The sequence below is a fragment of the Zonotrichia leucophrys genome, chromosome Z, assembly GCF_028769735.1.
Source record: "Zonotrichia leucophrys gambelii isolate GWCS_2022_RI chromosome Z, RI_Zleu_2.0, whole genome shotgun sequence".
NCBI classification, from domain to species: domain Eukaryota; kingdom Metazoa; phylum Chordata; class Aves; order Passeriformes; family Passerellidae; genus Zonotrichia; species Zonotrichia leucophrys.
In genome coordinates, this window is record NC_088200.1 from 43,544,228 (window position 1) to 43,568,121 (window position 23,894).

At 37.0% G+C, this 23,894-nt stretch overlaps 1 protein-coding gene across 1 annotated transcript in view; it reads left to right on the forward strand.

Annotated features, from left to right (window-relative positions):
* CCDC171 (coiled-coil domain containing 171) overlaps nucleotides 1-23,894 on the forward strand; it is a 157,250-nt gene that overhangs the window by 43,195 nt on the left and 90,161 nt on the right. The window contains exons 10-15 of the mRNA XM_064736561.1: nucleotides 3,099-3,201; nucleotides 8,985-9,088; nucleotides 11,865-11,954; nucleotides 13,769-13,969; nucleotides 15,866-16,033; nucleotides 17,911-18,099. Of these exons, the coding sequence (XP_064592631.1) occupies nucleotides 3,099-3,201; nucleotides 8,985-9,088; nucleotides 11,865-11,954; nucleotides 13,769-13,969; nucleotides 15,866-16,033; nucleotides 17,911-18,099 (855 nt within the window). The remainder of the gene's footprint in view (nucleotides 1-3,098; nucleotides 3,202-8,984; nucleotides 9,089-11,864; nucleotides 11,955-13,768; nucleotides 13,970-15,865; nucleotides 16,034-17,910; nucleotides 18,100-23,894) is intronic.

A 23,894-nucleotide genomic window follows, 5' to 3' on the forward strand; every position in this document is an offset into this window, starting at 1 on the left:
ATTCTGCTCTTCATATCCCATGTCAGATTCAACTTCAGGTGGATTTTGGCATCTCTAAAGATATCCCTCTAGGCTTTAACAATGTATCTTTATTTTTCCAAGTTTAGTATGTCTGAACAATCTTCTTTATGTTTCCTTATTAATACTTGGTCAGGAGTCCCCTGCATATCCGTACAGACCTCACGTTTAATTTTTAAGGTTGTTTTCAAGGATCACTGTCTAGGTCAAGAATGGTCCATTCTGGTGTAGAGGAAGTCAACAAAGTCATTAGAAGACTTATAAATTTTAATTGAGTTTATAACTATTTTTCCACCCATTTACTAATGTGATCTGTGAAGCAAACTCTCCTTATGTAAAGGCTTTAGCAGTTCTCTTGTCAACTGATTTCCCTTTTGAAATAACCTAGGAAACAATTACACCTGTACTTCTCCAGTAGTTCTACAGGAATGGCAAGACATGTTGATGGATGGAATTGTTGAGAAGGATTGTAATCACATATCCTGGAACAGCTGAATCTGTCAGCTGCAATTGATTGTGTTTGACTCTATACTTGTACACTCCATTTTCCTTTTCAAAGTAAAGTATTATGCATACTCTCTGTGTTTGTTCAGACCGAAGAAAACTAAGCAAATAATTGCTACTGCTGTAAACTATCAAGTGGGTACTTGTGGAGAAGATGGAGGTACACTCTCCTTAGATCTGTGCATTCGAAGTAGAAGAGAAAACAGGAAAGTTATAATTATCTGTAAGGGGAAAACAAAAAACTTCACAATGCAGATTGTGAGATATTGGAACAGGTTGCCTGGAGGGTTTGTTGAAATGTCATCTTTGAGGATACTCAAAACTTGACAGAACAAGGTTCAGAGCTGCCTAACCTGACTTCAACCATACTGTGCTGTGAGTGGGGAGTGGGACCAGATGACCTCCACAGGTCCTGTCAGCTTAAATTCAAGATTTTATGACTGTATATGTTTTTATTAGATACCTGTCAGTGAGACATAAGAAATCAGATCAGTAATAGATCCTTTTGGACTGTGCCTGGATTTTTAGCAGTGTAATTTATGGCAGTTTTTTCCTTAAATTTCTGATAATGGGGACAGTGATTGAAAATAGAAGCTAGAAAGGAAAGATACTAAATATTTTGCAGTTCAGGTGTAGAGAGATTGGCTAGTGTAAGTAATTTCCTTTTGATCTTTATTGCTGTTGAAAAAGGGACTAAAATTGACTTCAGAAGTATAGATGTAGTTAGCAAATAAAAGCATAGAGAAACAGTGAAGGCTGAATAGACTGGAACACACTGACTAAATTATGGTAAATTAACTAAACAAAATAGAAAAATTGGATAAATTCTCACATTTTACTTTTCCATAGAAGATGTTTTTCTGGGAAGATTTAGTCTCACCTTCTTTATGCTGGAGTATTTTATGTAAAAACAACATTTATTTTGTTGTGATGTTTTCATATTATTATATTTCCTTATTTTTTATTTGTGAGATGTCTGAGATGATGTCAGGACACAAGAGTAAAATACTTTATTGTGCTTGCATCCCATAAAATATTTTTACCGGATCTCAACATTTACAAGTTCTATTTATAATTTTATGGAGAAGGAATTAAACCTTGGTTATTTTTCAATATATAGAAGTGATTTGGAAATTCTTTATGAAGTGTAATACAAACTCTCACACCAGGAAAAGCGTGTAAATGCTACAGGGGACCTAACACTGAAATACACATATGAATAATATATTAGTTGATATACAGTACATATAATTAAAATTGAAAGAGTAAAGCAAATTTATAAAATATTTAAACTGAATAGTAAGGAACACTGCAGAGAATTAAATGCATTTCTTGTTTTTTTAGTCCTGACAGTTATATGCTACCAGTATGTAGCAGTTTTCCTGGGGAGGATGTTTCCCATACATAAGAAATTGCCTGGGTTCTTTGACATGCAATGAAGCATAACTAAAACAACAGTCTCTAGATATGATAGAAAACAGTAGATTTTTTCTCAGTAAAAATGGTTAACTTTCCATTACCAAGTAGAAATGAAATTACACAAATATGTGTTACAATTTAGAATTTAATTGATTCTAAATTAATAGAATTAATTTAGAAATAAATTGAGCGGTTAGAAGTCATGAGACATCTTTGACCAGAACCTTTGTCATAAGAAAATTGTGAAGTTATTGAAATAGTTTCCTCTTGAGGAGGGATGGAGGGATGGTTGGTTTTCTTTTTTTTTTTTTTTTTTTTTTTCTTCCTTTAGGTTTTCTAAACTGCTGAATTTTTGTCAGTCAGTCAGCAGCTAAAATCAGACATTTCCTTGAAAAGTCAAAACTCTGTATACTCAAAAAGACCTTGGTCTTGTCTGGAATTATGGATACATGTCTTTGAAAACTGCAAGTTATCAGATATAAATTGAAGGATTTATTTGGTATAGTCTTTCTATTGTAGTGACTTAAAAAAATCTGATGTAGAACTTTTCTAACCTCAAAAAATTTGGTGTCTTGATTTGAACAATAGACTGCACTTAGTGAACAGCTTTCTTTTAGAAAATTTGGTGATAGGGGCTAAGAACTCTGTAGTTTTATGTTCCATGCACAAGGATGAGGTTTTGGTATTGAAGAAATCCCTGTCTAGCATGGATCATATTAACAATTGAACTAGGCAGGGTTTGCAATGAGAATAGGTGTGGGATTTGACTGAGTGCCAAATCATGGATTTCTAGCCTGTCTGCCAGTAGTTGGGTGTCTTTCTGGATGCCCTTGTAGGATGTAACAATAGATTTCTCTGCTTGCATAGATGGGCGGAATTTAGTGTCCATTAAGATACTTTTAAAGCAGAAGATTATGAAGACTATGTTTTTGTCCAACCATCTTTTGTTTTGCTTTTGAAATCCTTTAGTTTTATGTTGTGTGTTACAAGGTTCTTATTTGTTATGTCATGCTAGGTCTCTTGGCTTGAGAAAAGACATAAAAAGAAATACAGTAGAAATTTAAATTTAAAAAAGAAATTTAAAAATTCTGTTTACTTATTTTAATGTGTTTCCCCCCCCCCCACCTTGTCTTGTCTGTTCCTCCTGTCAAATAAAGGCCAAGAAACACCAGGTCTTTCTAACAGAGACGTATGAAAACAACATGAGAGAGCTGGAGTTACTCTTGGACAGCTTTGCTATGTCAGGCCAGCGGACAGCAGGTTAGTTGAAGGTATAAAATGACAGATGCATCTGTCAATGTTCCAAAGTCACTACATTGTGGGAATTCTGCAGATGCCTCTTGCATTCCCTCTTCTCAACATGCTTTGATTTGATGACATGATAAGAGCAGTTCTCACAGCAGTCAAATGGCCTTGCTAGCTGAGAAAGGGTGACGGATTGTGGACCTGCTGTTGTCAGCCCAGAGCTTGATTTACAAATGCTGGGGTGTATATGATCGGTCAGAAAAGGGCTCACTTGCTGTGCTCTAAATCCAACTGAGAAAAAAGTCCTTACAGTATACCTGCAAAGGGAACAGATGTTTTGCCTGAACTGAGCCAAATTCTGAGGCAACCTTCAGCAACTTAAAGGTCATATATTCAAAAAGGTTGTGTAGGACATATGATGCAACACAATACTTTTTACAGTTGATTGTGGACATGTACTATGTTGCATTAATTTAATCTGATACAGAACAAATATTTCCCTTTCTTCATTAAAAGAAATTGAAATTCAGTGGTTGTCACTCTGCTACCTGGCTTTATATATGTCTTGTATCAGACTTAACAAACTGCTGCCTGGTTAAAAATTTGAAATAGTGGCTAATATAAACAAGTTGAACTTTAATGTCAAGCTAGTGATTTTTTTAAAGCTGAAAACTGACAATTTAAAAACATTTCATTTAAAACTTAATTTCTGTTAGAAAAATTGCATACTAGACACAAAGTGCTTCCAATTTACAGTGAAAGTAAAGAGGAAGAAAACAAGTAAAATGGAGCTTACAGAGCAAATGGGTTTGTTTTATGTATATCATGATATGTTCTGGCACTTTTTAGCAACAATAGGCATAAATGGGTTGCTAAAAACACTTTGAAATGAAGATACATTTTTTGTATCTTTACAAAGAGTTTTTTTTAGGGCCTGGTGATACTGAATTTCAATAAAGAAACAACTTCTTGGGATTTCTCTTATCCTTAAAAATGAGCTTGGATTCTGTCATGCATTGATTTCCTTGCATAGGCCATATGCTTCATTGTTTGGAACTGGTACCAGTTTTATTCTGTAATTATAAATGTGATAATACCTGTAGGTATACAGTTGAAAAGCTCTTTAAAGACTGTAGGTTTTCCACAGTTTTGCAAAGTTCCACGTGCTTAAAAAGGACTTGAGTAAATCTGGGGGGAGATACTTAAGCAAGTAAGTGCAGTTTCCAAAGCAGCAATTGTCTTTTGGATGGTAAGCCTTGCTAAGAACAGCTTTAACTTGTTTCTATAATATGAGAAATTTAATAACAGTACCTTTAGTATTAATTTGCTTTGTCTGAGATAAACTTTTAAACTAATTTAAATTGATCTTTTTTTTCAAGCTTTAGGATCTGTGAAGAGGCTCTTGAGGCAGATAGTAGAATTTAGCTTTGCAATGGATTGCCTGAGTCCTTACAGTCAATTCCAGTTTTTTACTATTAGAATAGACATTGACTAAGACTTTTGTCTGACATATTTGCTATGCTTTTAAGTTTGAAACTTAAATTTAATGCTTTGCATTATTATATTATCACTGTGGTGTACTTACACGTTTTTGTATTTAATAGCATTTATTCAAATTTTTTAAAAATTGTTATTATATTTGAAATGTGAATACCTATGTGCTAATAAAAGTAAAAATCTTAAATAAATCTTTGTAGTCTAATTACTAGATAAGGGGCTACATTAGCCACAGCTGATAGGGAAGTCGTTCTTGTGGTCAACATTGAACTCAAGGGGTTGAGAGATCTACTTAAAAATCTGTCAGTATTAAAGATCCAACACTAAAGATTCAGCCCCTTAATTCAAGTGCTGATCAGTCTATGATTATTAGGCTATATAGTAAAGAGAAAATAATACTATCTTTTTATTGCTAGTATTGATCATTGGCCCAGTTGATGTGGGCTGATGCCAGGCACCTATGAAAGCTGCTAATTGTGCAGCTGGACAGAGGAGAGGAAATTTAATGTAGGGTTCATGGTTAGGACCAAGAGAGTTCACTCATCAAATACCATCACAGGCAAAACAGGCTTAACTTATAGATATGAACTTTCTACAAAGAACATCAGAGCAGGATAAAGAGAAGTAAAGCAAGCCCTTTAAAAACACCTTTCCCCATCCCTCCCTCTACCTCCTTTGCCAGCTGTACCTCCTACCCAGCTGGCACAAGGAGACAGGGAATGGGTGTTGCAGTCACAGAATGGGTGTTGCAGTGGCTTCTCCTGCTGCTCAGGGAGAGGGAGTCCCTCTCCTGCTGCACTGCAGGGTCCCTCCCACAGCAAACAGTTCACTGAGAGCTCCTCCAACGTGGCTCCATCTCATCAGCAACAGCTCCCTCCAAACTGCTGCAACGTGAGTCCATCTCACAGGCAAAAGTTCTCCCAGATCTGCTGCAGCCTGGGTCACTGTTCCGTGGGTGTGGTGCTCCAAGGACAGGCTGCTCCAGCCTGGCAGCAGGAACCCTCTCTCCACAGGCCTCCCACAGGATCTCAGCCTCCCCCAGGGTATCTGCCTGCTCCCGTCTGGGGCTCCTCCATGGGCTGTGAGTGGATCTCTGCATCCCTGTGGCCCTGCATGGGCACAGCTGCTTCCCCATGAGCTGCACCACGGCCCGCAGAGGAATGTGGGCTCTGGTGCCTGGAGCACCTCCTGTCCCTTCTTCTGCACTGACCCTGGTGTCTGCAGTGTTGTTCTTCTCACGTGTTTCCACTCCTGCTTCTCTGTAGTGACAATTATAGCAGCCAGCAGCATGTCCATCTTTGGAGCCACGGGGGATTGGCTCTGCTGGACATGGTGGAAGCTTCTAGCAACTTCTCACAGAAGCCACCCCTGAAGCCCCCCCCACCATCAAAAACCAGCCATGCAAACTCAATGCAGATTAAAACCTAAATACTTTTAGAATGCTTCTTTTTTCCTTTATGCATGTCAAAATAACAAGCAAAATCCATGTTTTCTCCTTTTCCAGTGACCTTTATATATTTTTGAGAGCATTATTATTCTCATTGGTTCATTTGCGTGAATTCACTTTGTGTCTTTTCAGTTTATCGCATTGTGCAGTTATTCAGCAATAGGATATGTTCTTAAAAGTCTCTGTCCTCCGGAAAAAAGTAGTTGTGGTCATAGTAATCTGAAAAAAGGGTGAAATGGGTGCAAAGTCCCAAGAGTGTTAGCTGCTTTGAGTTAGCATCACCTTTTTTTGGTCAAAAATCTAAAACACAGCATCATATGAGCTGTTCTGAAGAAAATTATCTCTTTTTCTACCCTTGGCCCAGTACAGCTAGCAGAAAGTCTGAAACAGCAGGTTTAAGAGTTTATTCACATGTATACTTCTGTAAGACTCGTATGGAACTTGGCATTTTTCCCAAATCTTCCCTCAAACTCTTGGGCAGTACTGGGCGTGCACTTCAAGTACTGGGTTGCGTTTTATATCTCATTGCTGACATCGTGCTTCTGCCACAACAGAGTGTGTTTGGATTATGCTGCATGTCTCCTGCACAGTTGTATGAAGTCAGACAACATTTGGGCAGCATTAAAGCCACAGGTCTGTTTTCAACTGGTAGACTGAATCTGTATTTCTCTTGGCAGACTGAGCTGCCTAGAAGTAGGGTTAGAGCAAAGGGAAGAAATGACAGCATGAAAAGTTTACTGGCAAAATTCTAATTTTGGCAAACATGATATTAATAACATCATTGCAGGTTGGGACTTAAAATATGAAAATACTTTATTTAGACAGTTTGACAAAACTATGGTATGGAAGATAACTCTTGGATAGACTTAATACATATTGTTTTAAACTGAATGAGAATTGTTTGTTACCATTTTGCTAGAGCTACAAGTATGAAAAAATAGTGTTTATTTTTTTGTGCAACAAGATCAACGCATAATGTTCCTACGATGGGTAGTAGTGAGAGGTTGATCTTGTAAATAAGAAGATTGGACTGGAGCTCTCTGCATAGCTATAGCTGTGGTTATGTGATAAAAATTATCCTAAGGTCACAGTCAGCGCTTTCTTCAATGTGCAATCTTCTCAAAAGAGGTCAGATTTTATTAATTCTTCTTAGGTTGGTTTTACGTGTAACACAGTTGTTTGCGATATCTCTAGGATTCACAGGGCTCTGAAGTGTCATTAAGAAACTCTTGTTTTTTCCCTGACTCTACAGACTTTTAGAAACTGTGGAAAGTAGGTGGAGTGGCTCATAGGACAGAGGTCAGTCACTGGGATGTGTGTGCTGTAGAGCCAATCTTGCTCCTGCTGCTGAAAGCAATCTTGCAAATATGTGTTGCTTTGAATAGGTGGGACTTCGTAACACCTAGTCCAGCCTGAACAGCACTTTATATTTTCTGGTATTATCAAAAATCAGGAGAGAAGAGGCTAACTAATTGAAAGAATTTTGGCAATACGTTCTGATTTGTGCACTTAAGTAAGTTTTCCACTGAATTCTATTGGTGTATTACATGTAGCCTACAAGAGCAATTTAATTATTTTTATACAATGCCGTAGTAGAATGTCGTGCTTATTAGATGACACTAATTATAGAATATTTTTTAAATGTCCTGCAAGTTTGTAAGTGGACCTCCTCTGATAAAGTTTTATGGAGAGCCAAAGAAAAGTCTCAGACTTTAGTACCTAATTTGACTTCATGAGCCACCCTGTGTAAATTGCTTAGTCACACTGGTGATAAGCACCTCTATCATTGTTTAGTTGTGCTGGGAGTTTTGATGATTTAGCTTTCCTGGATTTAAAATTCCCCAGATATTTTCACTTTTGCAAAATAAGGCTGCTATTATAGTTGGTAAAGATAGTTTTCCTTATAGTACATGTTAAAAATTGTTGAAACGTTGATACTATAATTTGCCACACAGTAAGTGATAAAAGTTTTTTTCTAAGAATATAAATAATGCTGAGAGGAATGGTCTGTCAATAATCTAATATTGTGGTGTAACACCAGGAAAAAAGAAAAGTTTGTTCTTGGAAACTGAATATCAGCTGACATCTTGTGACCTCTCGATCAATGCAATGCTGTTTTGCTTTCTTGGCACATTGTTCTATGCACTTTGGAATGGTCAGACTTGTTCTTATGTCCCCAATAAGGGCAACAAGATCAGAAGTCTCAATCTAAAGGTTTAATAACTAAGTTTAGTGTGTATATTGTTATATCAGATTTATAATTGAACTGTTATATAGGACCCTACGGACAGATAATATTTTTTTTTGTCATATCCTTCAGAATAAAATTTAATATAATTTAAAATGTTATCAAGTCCTCTACAAGCATAACATAATCATATGATCTTTGGCTCAGTAAGGCTTTGAGTAAATGAAGTACTGCATTACTATATGCATGCTCAGTCACAACACCAAAATAATGTCAGGAAAAGTGTAACATTCTTAACTTTCAGACAACATGTTTTTCAAAGTATATAATTGTGTGGTTTCAAAGTTGGCTTGTCTGACGGAATGACACAGGTTTGACTAGAGTAGGAATAATATGTGAGACTCCATACCAAATGCATTAGACATAAATGTCATCCAGAATTTACAGTTTTGTATCTTCTATTAAAGCTTTTAAACAGATGTCTTTTAGCTCTGTTTGCTATGAAAGCATGGCTATACAGCTGTATCTCTCATGGCAAACAAGGCTGCTCTTCAGTGTTCTGTATTGTCACTGAAGCCCTAAATAATTCTAATACCTCACATCCAGGGTGAGTAATTTTCTCTCTGTGGCTTTAAGGCTTAATTTTTGTTCTGTGTTTTCCTTCAGGCACTTGTGAGGACAAAGATAAACCTCTGAGCTGCTCTGTCGTTGAGACTTTGAGGTGTACCTTGACAGCTTACCAGAACAAGCTGGAAGATACGTCTAATGAGGTAGCACTTGCAATGTTTGGCTCTATATGTATTGCATTTGGCCTGCAGCAGAACATACACTTTGCTTGTAAAAAAACTGCAGAAGAGTGGGAATGTTGAGTAGACAGCTTCAAGTATGCCTGAAGAAAAAATCTCTGTTGCTACTATTTCTCTAAGCTTGCCCTACAGTAAAGTTTCACATTTGTGGGGACAGGGAGAACAGTTTTTTGTCTTTCTAGTTTAATTTGCGTTTCTAGTTCAGTCTTTTGGGGTTATTTTCAAAAAACATTTAGAATAACAAGCTGCTCATATATAGAATGTTAGTTAGAAGATAATGATCTAAGAGGGCAGCTGCATATACTGCAGTGTTCCTAAAAACACAATGGTTGAGCCTCATTAGTCACTGCTATCAGGCATGCTCCCCTATACTTTTAAAACTGGTATAATTTTCTGAGGAGAGTGTTTTCAATGGATTCTCTTTGGGAGCTTTTTTGCTATAATTTCAATAAAAATGTTAGAATATTGTCTTTACGTTATCTAATAAAATAATGGAAGTATTTCAATTTTGGGAAACTTACCCTTGAAAAAAATCAGATGTTTTACATGCAGTCCTTTTATATCACTGACTGAGAAGTTACAGTTTTGCATTTATTTTCTTGTGTGTTTTGCTAGTCTGACTAAATTACTCCTCTTGAGTGTAAATGTGTTATTAATTTGTGGCTTTAAAGGCTGTACAGAGAAGTTAACTGCACCATTAAAACTTTTTGTACAAACTTGTGATTAGACTCTGAATAAAACTGGCAAATACAGAAAGGCAAGGTGTGATGAGGTTGTAAAGTGCCGGCACTCTTATTTAAATTCTAGGTTTTGTCTATTATTTTGACAAATGCATAGTCTTGCTAGTCATTCAACAGGTTTAAAACAATTAAAAATTAAAAATAAAAAAAGAAAACTATATTAGCTTTGCCCTTTTTAGTGGAAAAAATAGATCTCCCACAAGACCTTTGAGTTTGTTCAAGGGGCACAAAAATAAGTGACCATGGTAACAATTACACTTTTTAAACAGCAAGCACTGTTAAGTCTCTCCCAGCGAGATAAGAGAACTGATGTGTATAGTCATTATGAAACTCTTCTGAGACCCAAGTCTGGAAGCTGCAGAGTAACTAGGAACATACTACCCACAGCGAATTGTTATTTGGGAGGAGGAGCATCACGTGATAGGCAGCACAGTTGAAAAGTCGACTCAGCAGGCTTTGGCTTAGTGATGTGCTTTGTTGTGAAACTGTGCCAGAGACAGCAGTGGGGAGACCAAGGGGGTGGCTTCTAAGAAAGCAGAGAGAGTGTTCTGGCAGAAAGAAGAATGAACTGTCAAGGAAAATAAATCGCAAGCAGAGCAGGACCAACAGATGACCTGCCGCAAGACTTCCCAGTAGGACTGTGTATGACTGACCCTGAAGTTGTCATATGGAGCCAGAGATCACTGAGCACCTTCGTGGTGCACAGAAAGGGCAGTGCTCTGTCCTTCTTGATTACCCCCGCCCCCACAGAGAATGCTGCTTTTGGCTTTTTATGTGTGAGATATGTTTAATAATAAAACTTTAATAATACAATAATGCACAAGGGGACTATGAAGGGCACTGTGCAATAAAACTAGGTTGTTTTAATACACAATAAGGAAGGGTTTTAGTAGCAACACAACAGTAAGCAAATTTTAGTGGTTTCTTTTGTAAAAGTATTTTCAACAAGATCCCACATATTGATGAATTTATTAATGTATGGGTACACCTGTGTGTATATGTGAAATACGCTGGTAAACTTGTCATGTGTCATCTTTAACTTACTGTGTTAAACATTTGATTAAAAGATCTGGTTAGTTTGTGTAGTCACACAAACTAACAAACTAGAAAGGTGTAGAAGTGTTTTGGGTTTTGAAGATAACTAACTTCTGACTTTCTGTATAGTGCAGATACCAGAACATGTTTGGATAGAGGGAAACGATTAGTAAACTAATAAAAAAACTGGAAATATTCCAGTAGCATTCTTTAATTTACTGTAATTATTTCTAAGGGTTCTGCCAAGTTTCCTGACATCAAAATATAAAAATAAACATTTTAAATGTAATTCATAAATTTTGCAAATTAGGTGTTCTATTTCTATTTCTGAGTTGCTCCTTAAATGTCAGGCGTTAGCAGAGTCATCATAAAAACAGAGATAGACATTATTTTGTTATGTAGTTACTGTTTTTGAAAGTGGAAAGTGAAGCTAGTACACATGGTAGTACCTCAGTACATATTAAGCAACCTCTGAGATTGCTTTTGCTTTTAACCCTAAAAGTCATTGTGCCTCTGTGGTACATTGATGCTTTTTACAGTATGTGAGTACTATCCAGTGCTCTGTAAAGAATCAAGCTTGTAGCTAGACAATTTCTGCAGATGGCCACTGACTTGAAAACTTGTTTTCTCAAACCACTCCCCGGATCATTATCTGAATTTACTATACTTTCAAGTGCATTTCAGAATCTGTGTTTTTGTCAGATATTTTGAGAGTTAATAGGATAGGTAAGAATGGACTCAGTTTGGGATTCTGCCACTACTCTTCATTTTTAATAATTGTAAAAGATTATTTAGTGTTTTGTAATGGCATATTATTTAGATAGTATGTAGTACAAAAGCTCTTCAAGGAATTTAAATAAATTTTGTTTTTTACTTTCATGTATGAAATTCTTCCTTTATATTATATTGAATAGATCATTGCACCCTTTCTGTAAAAGCCTCTTTGACTTTCATATTTTTTGCAGCTTGAGAAAATGAAGGCTTTGTGTAAAAAGACAACAAAAGAACTTGAGGTATCTGAGGAGAAAATGTGTGCTTTAAGACAAGACCTGAAGGTAGGTTTAATGAACTTAGCATAAAATGTGAACATTTTGCAAAACCTATCTTTCTGGATTAAAAGTATTTTTTTTCTTATCAGAGTAAGTTCTTCTATCATTGTATTCTATTGAGCAAACTGGTTCACCTCACAAGTTTGTGTGAAACCATGCTGCTTTATCCTAGTTATCCCTATAAAGCACATAATTTCAATGATAGCCCTTCTGAAATAATTAAAATACCTTGATAAATTTGCAAGTATTGTTTTATATTGAAATCGTTATCAGTAATCTTTTTTGTTTAACTGTTTTTCTCAAGAAAAGGGAAAGAGAATTTAATTGCCTCTATGCATATGAAGGTATATTTTTTTAACGATGTCAATTCTTTAGTTAATTGTTTTATTTATGTTTGTCAGAACGGTCAATGCATGTGATGCATCAAGTTCTCTTTAACATCTGTAAAGTATGCAGTCTAAAATTTCTTGGAGTAAAAGTTACCTGAGATAAAAACACTTGAGAGCTCTTTCCTTTAGTTTTGGAAATATTTTTTTTTCTTTCTGTTTTTGGCTGACACCACTTTTGTAATGTCCTTTCTGGTTAAATCAATAGCCAAGGGAGTGAGCAAATCCTGAGGTTGTGTTTTAACCTAATCTCCCAACTAGCAGTGTATTGTATTACTGCCAAAATAGAATGTCTGTAAACACAGGGTTTTTCAGATTCTTTTTTTGAGGATAAGCTGTTTTATGTTTTATGCAGTGCTTTTCTGTAACATTCATTGCATCTTCACATTAATGGATATGATGTGTTGTCACCTGTTATGAAGTTTCTTTACTAATTTATGTTTAGAAGATTTAGGACTTCTACTTCTGTTACAGCACTTTTTTAAGTCACCTAAAAATTTTGCAACCTTTGCAAGAGATACTTGTATTCTTCATGCACAAACTGAGCTTGCTACACACACAGGGTACTGGTTTTTATGCAGTATGCCAGCTTTCAATCTCTCTAAATTTTTGGTAATAATATTGTATAGATGATCAAAATCTAGATCTAGTCTGAAAGCATTTCTTTTAGAAATTTAAAATTACTTTAATATTTTAATGTTTCTATTTAGAAGAATAAAGCTTGTCATTTTCTGATTAATTTGGTCTATTTATGGTCTATGAAGCTATGATTTTATGAAAAATAAACAATGCTTTCAGTTTGACCTCTTGCAAACTTTAGCAGTGCTGGAAATCCAGTGTAACTGCACCATATTTGGGCTCAGAGGGGGTATTATATTAAGTTCTATGTTTACGTGATGAGATTTTGGTGTTTGTTACATAACAGTATTTATGACTACTTCTAATTACTTATTTCCCATGGTCAACCTCCAAAGAGAGTCCTCACTTTTTTTTGTCTTGCATGTAAAGAATATAATGCACAACAGCATCTCTGTTGCTTGCAGACTCAGCCCTAACAGATCAGGGATTCACTTAAGAAAATAATGTATCTTTTCAATGGGTCTGAGAGCTTTGCGCTCTGCAGAGGATAAGTTGCATTCCTGTGTTCTGCATGTCATTTGTGGGGGTAGAGGGGACTGTGAAGTTTACTGTATCATGGAGCCTTTACCTGTCAGAGATGGATTTCCAATCTGTCTAGTTGCAAGCTGTTCAAGAGGCCTATTGTCAATTTTGAAACACTATTCTTGAAAGATAAAGTCCACCCAGCCTGGATTCTTGTGAATACATGTGGTTATATGACTGTTTCTTTCCTCAGGTGATGAACACTTGGATAGGATATCATTTTATAGAGTAAAATTTATACCAGCTTTTCTGTTAAATTCCTCTGTTTTACAGGAAGTTCAGGATACCATGGCTGATACCAAGAAAGAGTTAAACTATCTGCACACTAAGTGTGCAGACAGAGAGACCTTAATAGAAACTTTAAAAATGGAACTGCAGGATGTACAGCAATGCTGGGAGAAAGAGCAAGTACGTGCCACAGAATCTGAAAATGAAATCCAGAAGCTTACCAGGGCTTACCAGAAGGATACGGAGGTATTACTAGAGACAAGATGACTGTCAAAGAGTCTTTATTTAATCTCAGCTTTATACATTTACATACATCAGATGGTTACTCTTAGTTTTAACAGATTTATCCCTAAAATATGATTTTAAGATACGTATTTTGAAATATGTGTTTAATATCTACAGGATTTCAGGACATATTGGTTCTCCTTTCTTCTGTATCAGAACTAATAGCTTAATCATTCCTGTATTTTAAATTTTTGAAAAACAGACTTTATTTAAAAAGCTATGCCTGACGAACAATTCTTTCTTTCTTTCAAATTAAAAGTTAGCAGAAATGTTTTACAATTGAAACATGTAATATTGTCATTATCATGTGTTAATTACTGATCCACGTGTAAATTGATAGATAGCAAATACGGAATTGAGGTAATTTTGCATGCATGCCACAAAACCTACCTTTATCTATTACCTAATTGTAGTGTGCTATATGTGGGAATGGGTCTACAATGTCTTATTCCAGAACTATTATCTTTCTCCTTATATGTATTAACAGATGTTAATTTTGTTGCTTTTTCCGCCCAATAAAGTGGTTCTGTACTAGCATGGGCAATGATATACTTGTAGTTGTTGTGCATATTGAGCTCATTACTTCCACAAATTTGGACATGGATGCCAACTGAGTAAAAAGGAAACATTCTTTCCACCTCTTTTACAGTCTGGTATTTAAATAGGGTCCACATGAAGCAGCTGGAATTGTTACACACATCAGATAATGATTAAAGTGGAGGAAACTAGAAGTCTGGCTATATTGTAAAGTCAGCATGTCTACAACCCTGTGGTTGCATTCAACATGTGTGAATTGATTTGGGGTCTTGGAATCCTGTTTCTCATGCCAAATGGATAATTATCGTCCTAGTTTTATCACAGCTCAAACATCAAATGTAATGATGGTGGCACACTGGATTTTCCTTGGGGAATTTGTAGATCTGTTAGAAACAAAGTTAAACTAAACTGAACTACAATTTATTTTTAATTGCCTAAAGCACCATGAGATAATTGTGAGAAAATACATGTAAGTGTAATGGCAAGAGCTCAGAACAATCCTACTTTCCAATCTTGGCGATCCGTATTTTCTTAATGGAAAATTTCAACCAAGGCCCCTGGAAAATAATGGGAACCTTTGCAATAGTTTACAGACTTTGTCCTTGTGACTTTTGAGGTACAACTTGCTATTGTTGTCTTAATCAAAGTTGCTAAGTTGCATATATGTACTGAAAGCACTAAGGATGGAATTTCTATAGCATTCTATTGTTGCTAAAGTTTATTTATAACTTGAATCAATTTATTATATTACTGACTAAAATCAGTGTAAATGAATGAGGCATGGCTTGTGGAATTTAACTCATGAAGGTATAAGCCTATTTTCTCTGGCCATTTGGTCTCATATATAATCCATACAAAAACAATTTAAAAAAGACTTCAGAGTGATAGTTGTATAAATAGTGTCTTGTGCTGCCAAGCCAATCAGAGGATTTTCTGCATGCTCTGCAGTTGTTGTAAGTGGATACAGTTAGAATATAACTGAAAGTTTTACCATAAATAAATAAATTGCATATAGTAATAGCATGGAATTTTTTGTCTGTATCAGATAGTCATTGTGATAACGGCAGACTGTTCTGTATTTATATAAACTATTTATATATTATGTCTGAATAGACACATTTTGTGAAAATTGTTTTCTTATATTCGCTTCAATATGTATGACTGCAAATACTAGCAATTATGATATTTTGAAAAAGGTTTGTGAATGAGCTATGTGGGCTTTTTTTCACTTGCATATAGTTCGTATTACTGCCCATGTAATGCACGTCTTTCAATTCTAACACTGTGCAGATACATCATGTAATTCTCCTTTTGTTTCAGGAGAAACTAACCTTCCTTCATAGCTTATACCAGCATTTGATAGCAGGCTGTGTGCTTATAAAACAACCAGAAGGCATCCTAGATAGATTCTCTTGGCCTGAGCTTTGTGTAGTCTTGCAGGAGAATGTTGATGCCCTGATCTCAGACCTCAACAGGGCTAATGAGAAGGTAAGTGTCCTTAGGCACCAGCTACCTCTATTAAATTCAGTGACATTTGTCCACGTTGCAGTATCATTAAAAAGGACTGACATTCATCTTATTTCAAAAAGAATTTGGACGTTAATAATTCAATACCATTAATTATGGCTTGTCTACAACTCAGTTTGATGCCATTGCTGTGGGCATGTAAATGTGACTGAAGTCTGTATGAAGTCTCTAAGCTCCACTTTCAGTGCAGGACATGCTAATAGTACTAGCCAATATTAGCCACAGGGACCTAATTAAAAGAAAATAAATTAATCTTACTGATGAAGCAATTCAAAGAACTTAGTCATTTACACTAATAAAGCAAGTCTTTATTTTACCATAAAACTGAAACAAAATGCCCTTACTCAAGGAGTGTCGTCTTCAAATTATATGTTTATTATTCAGAGTTTATTATTTCATTTGGAAGAATGACAGTGTATTTTTTCATTTAATTGTAACTCATGGATTATAGAATTATATTCAGTAACACAAACAGAAAATACCAGTTTTTATAAAACATTTCAGTATTTGCTGTAGAGAGGAGCTGTAATTTTCAGGGTGCAAGTAAGCTTATTTGGCCTTTCTCTCCATAAATCCCTGCATTTTTAGGAAAGAAAAATCTCCTTTTAAATAAATTAAACTGACTCCACAGACTAACATATGACAGTCTTTGGAATTTCAGTTCATTTTCTGGCTCCATTGATCAGGTCAGTCTTAAGACTAGTACAGCAACTCCAGAACTTGTCTCTGCTGACATTTTTTAAGACATAGTAGGGGAAAATCTTATTTTGACATTTTTCATCTTCAGGAGTGACCACTCTTCTGGTCTGAGTAAGGTACAGGGCTGGTTACAGTGAATTGTTTTAACTCTGCCCATCAATTAATAAATACCTCAGCAGTCAGTTGGACCTACCTCTTTACCGATGGGGTAGGATAAAATCTGGATGATGAACATTGGATATACTTTTGCATTTTACTTTTGAAGTAAATGAGAAAAGGGGAGTGGAAGAGAAGGGAGTGAACATTATTGGCAGTGTTTGAGGATACTGTGTCATATTGTTTCTTGCTTTTTAATTTAGTATGGTTATTGATATTGACTGTGAGGTCTCTAGGACTTTTTTCATATACTCACCAGCTTTTGAGGGATTTTGAACAGTATGTCACTCATGTTATAACCGCTTTCTGGTGAGGAAAATTTTCCTCTTGCATTTCTGTGTGATGCACTTGAAAAGTAGCTTGCTGATACTCTCTAGTAATTAATTGTAGGTGTGTGTATTTCACAATTATTCTTACCTTGATTCATTCCTCCATTTAGTTTGCATGGGAGCTAGTAAGTTATCCACAGAGTGAATCCATTTGTACTTGTTGAAAACAAATTCTGTGTGCTAAAATGTCCTGAAATTCTTTTAATGCTTTATAGTATTTGGAATGTTTTGGTTTTCCACTAAAACAAAAATTATATTAAGGACTGGTTTTTTTATATATTATCTACAATTCTTGCAAACTTCTAAGGGACTGGTATACTCAGATTGGTACTTTACCATCACAAGATTTAATGCTCTTGTTTACAAAAAGCCAAAACATAGGAGACATGTCCAGTTCAGGTTTTCAACAAAGAAAGCAACAAGCATCTGCAATATGGTACAGCAATGGCAAAACTGAATCCAATTTTTTGTTGATATTGTTGCACAACTCAAGTAAATAATCTGTCATGAAAGGCTTTTACTTAGTTTTAATGAAAATATTGAAGAAATTACAGTTTAGGTTTTATGATGTCTGTGGTTAAACTGATATACACAAAAAAGTAAAAAGGCGCTTAGAGAAATAAAATAATTTCTTTTTAAATGCTTGTTACACAGATATCTCACCTGGAATATGTTTGTAAAAACAAGTCCAATACTATGAAGGAGCTTCAGCTGAGCCAGGAAGATGCTTTTAACAAAATGGCTGAACAAATGAAAGCACAGGCAAGCTGTTGGCAGAATGAAAAAAAGTATCTGGAACAGCAGTACTCAGGTCTCCTTGGGGAAGTTCAGGCAAGGGCACAGGTATGGTGCTATGAACTTCTGATTTTTTTTTCTTGTAAATATTTAATGGATTATTTCCATAATTTGAACCCCTAACCAGTTTAAGGTTGTTTAAAATTTAAAAAAACCTGCAAACTCCATGCTAGTATTGACTTCATTTATAATAAGAAATAAATGTCTTTGGTAAAACATTCTAGGAGTGAATTGCCTAATTTGGCTTTTTGGTTTTTTTTTTGAGAATGCTAAGGCTGTAAGATTGAATTTGCTTGATTTAAGAATTATATAGGGCAGCAGTGATTTTTTTCAGTGTCATGCTTTGCAAAGACTGTGCAGCGATACAGTAAAATGGTCTCATCTGGGGATAAATTTAGATATATATGTTCTGACCCTAAAAACCAATTAGCAGTGGTAGATTTCAACAGTATTAGAGGATGCTGTTACACAGATGAATCAGTGAGCAGTAGGTCAAAAGTGTAATGCTATTGGTACTGATTGTTAGACAAGTTATTTGCAATTTAAAATGCTCACTATTATTCTACAACTACCATTCACCATCTTTTCAATCACATTCATTTACATATGTTTCAATAAAAGTGTTGTGAAATTGAGGAAATAAGGTATGCCTTGTTACTTGTGACTGCCACCTGTAACTTACTTTATCTGAAGAATGCTATATTTGACTCAGATTTTAGTCTTGGAAGTCCTTGTGTGCTGAAAAATACATTTATGAAGCATTCTATTTACAGAGCAATTTATGGTGAGTTCTTAGGACTGAGTTATAATTTTTTTAGATTTTTTGCTTGATATTCACATTTCACATTGGTTATTGACAAGGCTACAAACATCAGTATGAGTGGAATAAATGGCATCCAGATTTATATTTAATTTCCCCATCATCGTGTAGTTTCAGTTTATGGCTTTCATTTGCCAACAGAAAGAATGGTAGAATAAGGAAGCTTCATTTTAATTTTAAAAATTACATTTCCTTCTTAAATAAAAAGTGGAGTTACACAATTTAGATTTCTTTCTCCTATGCATGATGGGTCATGTCTTTAAAAACTCTTGTGTTTTGTGAAAAACAGATGCTCCAGAGTACTGCATCATTCTTTGGGGTGGTGCTAAACTTCCCAGTCTCTGCAGCTGGATTGTATAGATAGCATGTGAAGCTATCTATAGATAGGATTGTATAGATACATGTAAAGCATGTACGTAAAAAAGTATCTCCTTTTTGTGGCCTGCACTTAGGCACGTGTTTTGGAAAAAACTTCATCTGTCAGTTTCCTGTACAGGACTACTGAATCACTAAAAGGGGAATATTTTTCCTTAGAAAACATCTGGGCTTGTTTTCTAACACAGGTTATGTAATGTTGGAGTGCAAGCTGGTAGTTTTGTAATCTAGGTACATTGTATACAATGTCTGTATACACTTAGATGATTCAACAATCTCTTTTCCATCTTGTGTTCCAGTTTGTCTTCCTTACCATTCAGCATCTAACTCTCAAGAAGACAGTCTAATTTCTAATTTGTGACTGACTTTCAATTTGCAAATACCAAATTAAGCCTTTTATTTCCTGGCACCCGTAGGGTCCATAAATGTCTACTGCTAAGGCTGTTCTAGTCCTGATTGCCCATTTTTCCTGGCTTAACTGTATTTTATCTTTGTATTTTGAGCCAGGTAGCCATATTTGTCTGCAAGATCAGTGCTTTGTTTGATCAGAGGTGTACAGACAGACTAATATCATAGCCTTATTTCCAAAGAAAACAAGGGAAAATGTGCCACAAGTTACAGAATGTCTTCAAAGGATCTTTAAGATTTGCTGACTAGCAGTGATTACATAAAGATGCAGAACACAATATTTAAATTTAATTATTTTAGCAAGCTTTATTCATTAAATTTTATAGGAAACATATAATCAGTACAAGTGGAATATAACTTGCCAGTATTTCATTGTACAGCTGGGGGTCTCCTCACTCTAGGACACTTATTCTAGCGCTACAAGGAAACTGTAGCAATTTGCTACATTTTTCATCCCAAGATCTGAGTGTTAATTGCAAGCACTTTGGTGAAGTAACCCCTTGTAGGGTTTCCTTTTATTTGTAGCCTTGTCTTCAACCAGTGTTCCATGACTTCTTCTGGATATTTTCCCCTCAGAGGTCCTGTATTGAGACTTCTTTAGTTTTCCAAATTGTTGACATGTCTGTGAAAGCAAACCATAGAGTGTCAATTCACACTCTCAGGAGTTAACAGAGAGCTCTAATTGCACAGCAGTATAAGCAATGTATCTTGAAACTTATTGTTTTGGTTTATTAGAACGGCAGTAGAGAGTCAGGGCTTTTTAGAATGGTCTCCTTACAATTAAAACACTGCAAAATCTGGAGGTTTTAGTGGCATTGACACCTGCTACTGCTTCTGTCCCCAGCTAGTATTGTTCAGGGTCCCTGGCTCCACAATAGGATGTGTGAATATTAACAGGTACTACCTCACAGCTGGTAGTAGGTACTACCTCACAGTAGGTCAGATGGATGGTGTAATCAGAGAGCAGTTTTACTGTTTTTCTATAGCAAAGAAATTCCCAGAGTAGCCTTATCAGAGATCAGTGATAAACAAAGCTCTGTAGATACCACTCTTTGTCAGTGGTCTCCATGTTTGGAGAGTCAATGGAGCTTAAAATGCACATCCTTTTTCTTTGCCTTTTGTTGCAGGAGTCTAGTCCTCTTGATTTGATAGTGTGCCATTTTGAAAATGTTACTATGCCTGCTCCTTAGCCTCGCACAAATTATTTATTATTTATAGTCCCCTAGGAAATGTCCTCTGAATTTTAACTACCAGTTGTTGTTTGTTTATTATATAGACATTTATTAATCTGTCCCCATTTTTTGTGGCAACTGCTTAAAATAGAAAGGTTTTGTTCTTGTATGCAAAAACATATTATAAGAGAAAAATACTTTAACTACTTTGAAATGTCAATTTTAACAGAAAAATCAAAGGTTTGCTAAACAGGCAAAGGAAAAAGTCCCCTGGGAAGGAAAAAAAAAGTGTTTTCTTTTTCCTTGGTTGGAGGCCTTTTACAGCAAGACAGGTGAATTAGATAGAGGATGGGATATATTGCAATTATATGAAAAATCACTATAATTGTTGCAAAGGAAGGAAGATAGATGTATGTAACTGTACTGGTCCTGACCTCTCTTTCTTTGGTAGGCATGTCTGGCTCATGTACTTAAAACACAGCAAAGAGAGGGCAGTTGATGTTGTTTTTAGATATACCTGTGTGTTTATATATATATTTGGAAAAATAAAACAGCTGAATGACAGGAATCACTGACTAACAGAATCACAGAATGGGTCAGGGTAGAAGGGACCACAGTGGGTCATCTGGTGCAACCCCCCTGCTCAAGGGGGTTTTCCTAGAGCACATTGCACAGAATTGTGTCCAGATTGTTCCTAAATATCCCCAGAAACGGAGAGTCTACAACCTCTTTGGGCAATCGGTCGCTGCACAGAAAAAAAGTTCCTCCTCTTGTTCAGGTGGAACTTCCTGTGTGTCAGTTTGTGCCCATTGCCTCTTGTCCTGTTTCTTGGCATCACTGAGCAGAGCCTGGATCCATCCACTGACACCCTTTCTTTAGATACTTGTAGACACTGATGAGAGTCACAGAATTGTTAGGTTTGGAAGGGATCACTAGAGCCCATCTAGTCCAACCCACCTGACAAGGCAAAGTCATCTAGGGCAGGTTACATCAGAATGCGTCAAGTTTTTTTGGTTTTTTTTTTTTTTTCTTTTGAGTGTCTCCAGAGAGGGAGACTCCACAATCTCCTTGAGTATCCTGCTCTAGTGCTCTGACACCCTCAGTCTAAGGAAGTTTTTCCTCATGTTGAGGTAGAACTTCTCATGCCTTAGTTTTTGGCCATTGCTCCTCATCCAACATCAGTGCTGGATCACTGGTTGCTGGCACCATCCTCCTGTCACCCACCTTTGAGATATTTCTGTGTATTGGTGAGATCTCAGTCTTCTCCAGACCAAACATTCCCAGTTCCCAGAGTGTCTCCTCATGAGAGAGAAGCTCCAGACCCCTGATTATCCTTGTGGCTCTCCACTGGACCCCCTCCAGTAGCTCCTTGTCTCCCTTGTGCTGAGGAGCCCAGAACTGGACACGGCACTCCAGGAATGGCCTCACCAGGGCTGAGTGGAGGGGGAGGATCACCTCCCTCACCTGCTGGCCACACTCTTGCCAATGCAGCCCAGGATGGCATTGGCCCTCCTGGCCACAGGGGCACTGGTGGCTCATGGGCAGCTTGTGATGCACCAGGAGTGCCAGGTCCTTTTCCACAGAGGTGCTCTGTGGGAGGTCAGCCCCAGGCTGTGCTGGCACTTGGGGCTGTTCCTCCCCAGGTGCAGGACCTGGCACTTGCCCTTGTTGAGCCTCACCAGGTTTCTCTCTGCCCAACCCTCCAGCTGATCAAGGCGCCATTGAATGGCAGAGGAGCTTTCAGGTGGATCAGCCACTGCCCCAGTTTGGAGTCACCAGCAAATCTGCTGAGGGTGCCTTTGATCCCTTCCTCCAGGTCAGTGATAAACAAATTCAATGAGATTGGACCCTTGGGAGCATCACTGACTGCAGGCTTCCACCTAGATTCTGATCCACTGATCAGGTTTTTTGAGGGAACAGGGAGTGTGGAAGGGAACTGTGAGGACTACATTCTGCATATCCCCTTTTGTTGGATGGTCAAAAAGGCATATCGCCTTTTTGCTGGAGCCTCTTCTTGGAGGAGATTTTGGGGGCTGTGTCACAGACTGGTTTCCACCACTGATGTGAAGTGCCTTTAAAAAAAAACTTTGTTGCACTTGCAGCCTATTGCAGCAGACATTGCTTTATGTTTTAGTGTTTGGCTAGTTCCAGCTGTCACATCAACCTGAGCTTTGAAAGTCATTATTCCATGTGGATTTTGTGCTCCCTTATTAGGACAGTGTCTTTACAAAGCTACTAAGTTGTGCAATTGTCAGTTCTTGATTCATCCAAGGTCCATTCATCTAACCCACATTTCCTGAGCTTAGCTGCAAGGATGTTGGGAGAGACAATATGTATCTGAGTTTGCCTCTCAGTCATTTCTTCTTGAGGCTGAACAGACCCAGGTCCCTTATTCTGTTTTAAGAAAGATGCTCCAGTCCCTTTGTCACCCTCTGTTGGAGCTAGTAGCTCCTTGTCTCTCTTGTAACAAGGAGCCCAGAACTGGAGAAAGCACTCCAGATGTAGCCTCACTAAGGCTGAGTAGAGGGGCAGGATCACCTCCCTTGTCCTTGACATGCTTGGCCACATTTAATTCCAGATGCACCTTGACCTTCCTTATCTCATTTCTACTTACTCTGACAACCTGTCTATCTTCATTCTAAGTGACCTCTTTCCATCTCCTGTGTATTTCCTGCCTGGGTAATGACAGTTCTTCACTTGGTCATGCAAGTCTGTTACCCTCTTTGCTTGATTTCTTGCACATCGTGATGGGTTGTTCTTGAGTCTGGAGGAACTTATCCTTGAACATCAACCAACTCTCATGCCCCAGCCAGGCCTTCCCTGTTAGTGTGAGGTCAAGCAGCACAATATTCCTTGTGGGATCCACCGCTACCTGTGACAGGAAGTTGTCATCACTGCTCCTCAAGAACCTCCTGAGCTGTTTGTGTTTCATGGTGCTGGTTCTGCAGCAGATGTCAGGATAGTTAAAGTCCCCTTAAAAAACCAATATCTGTGATTCTAAGGCTGCTTTGTGCTGCCTGTAGAAGATGTCATCTACCTTGTCCTGCTGCTCAGGTGGCCTGTAGCAA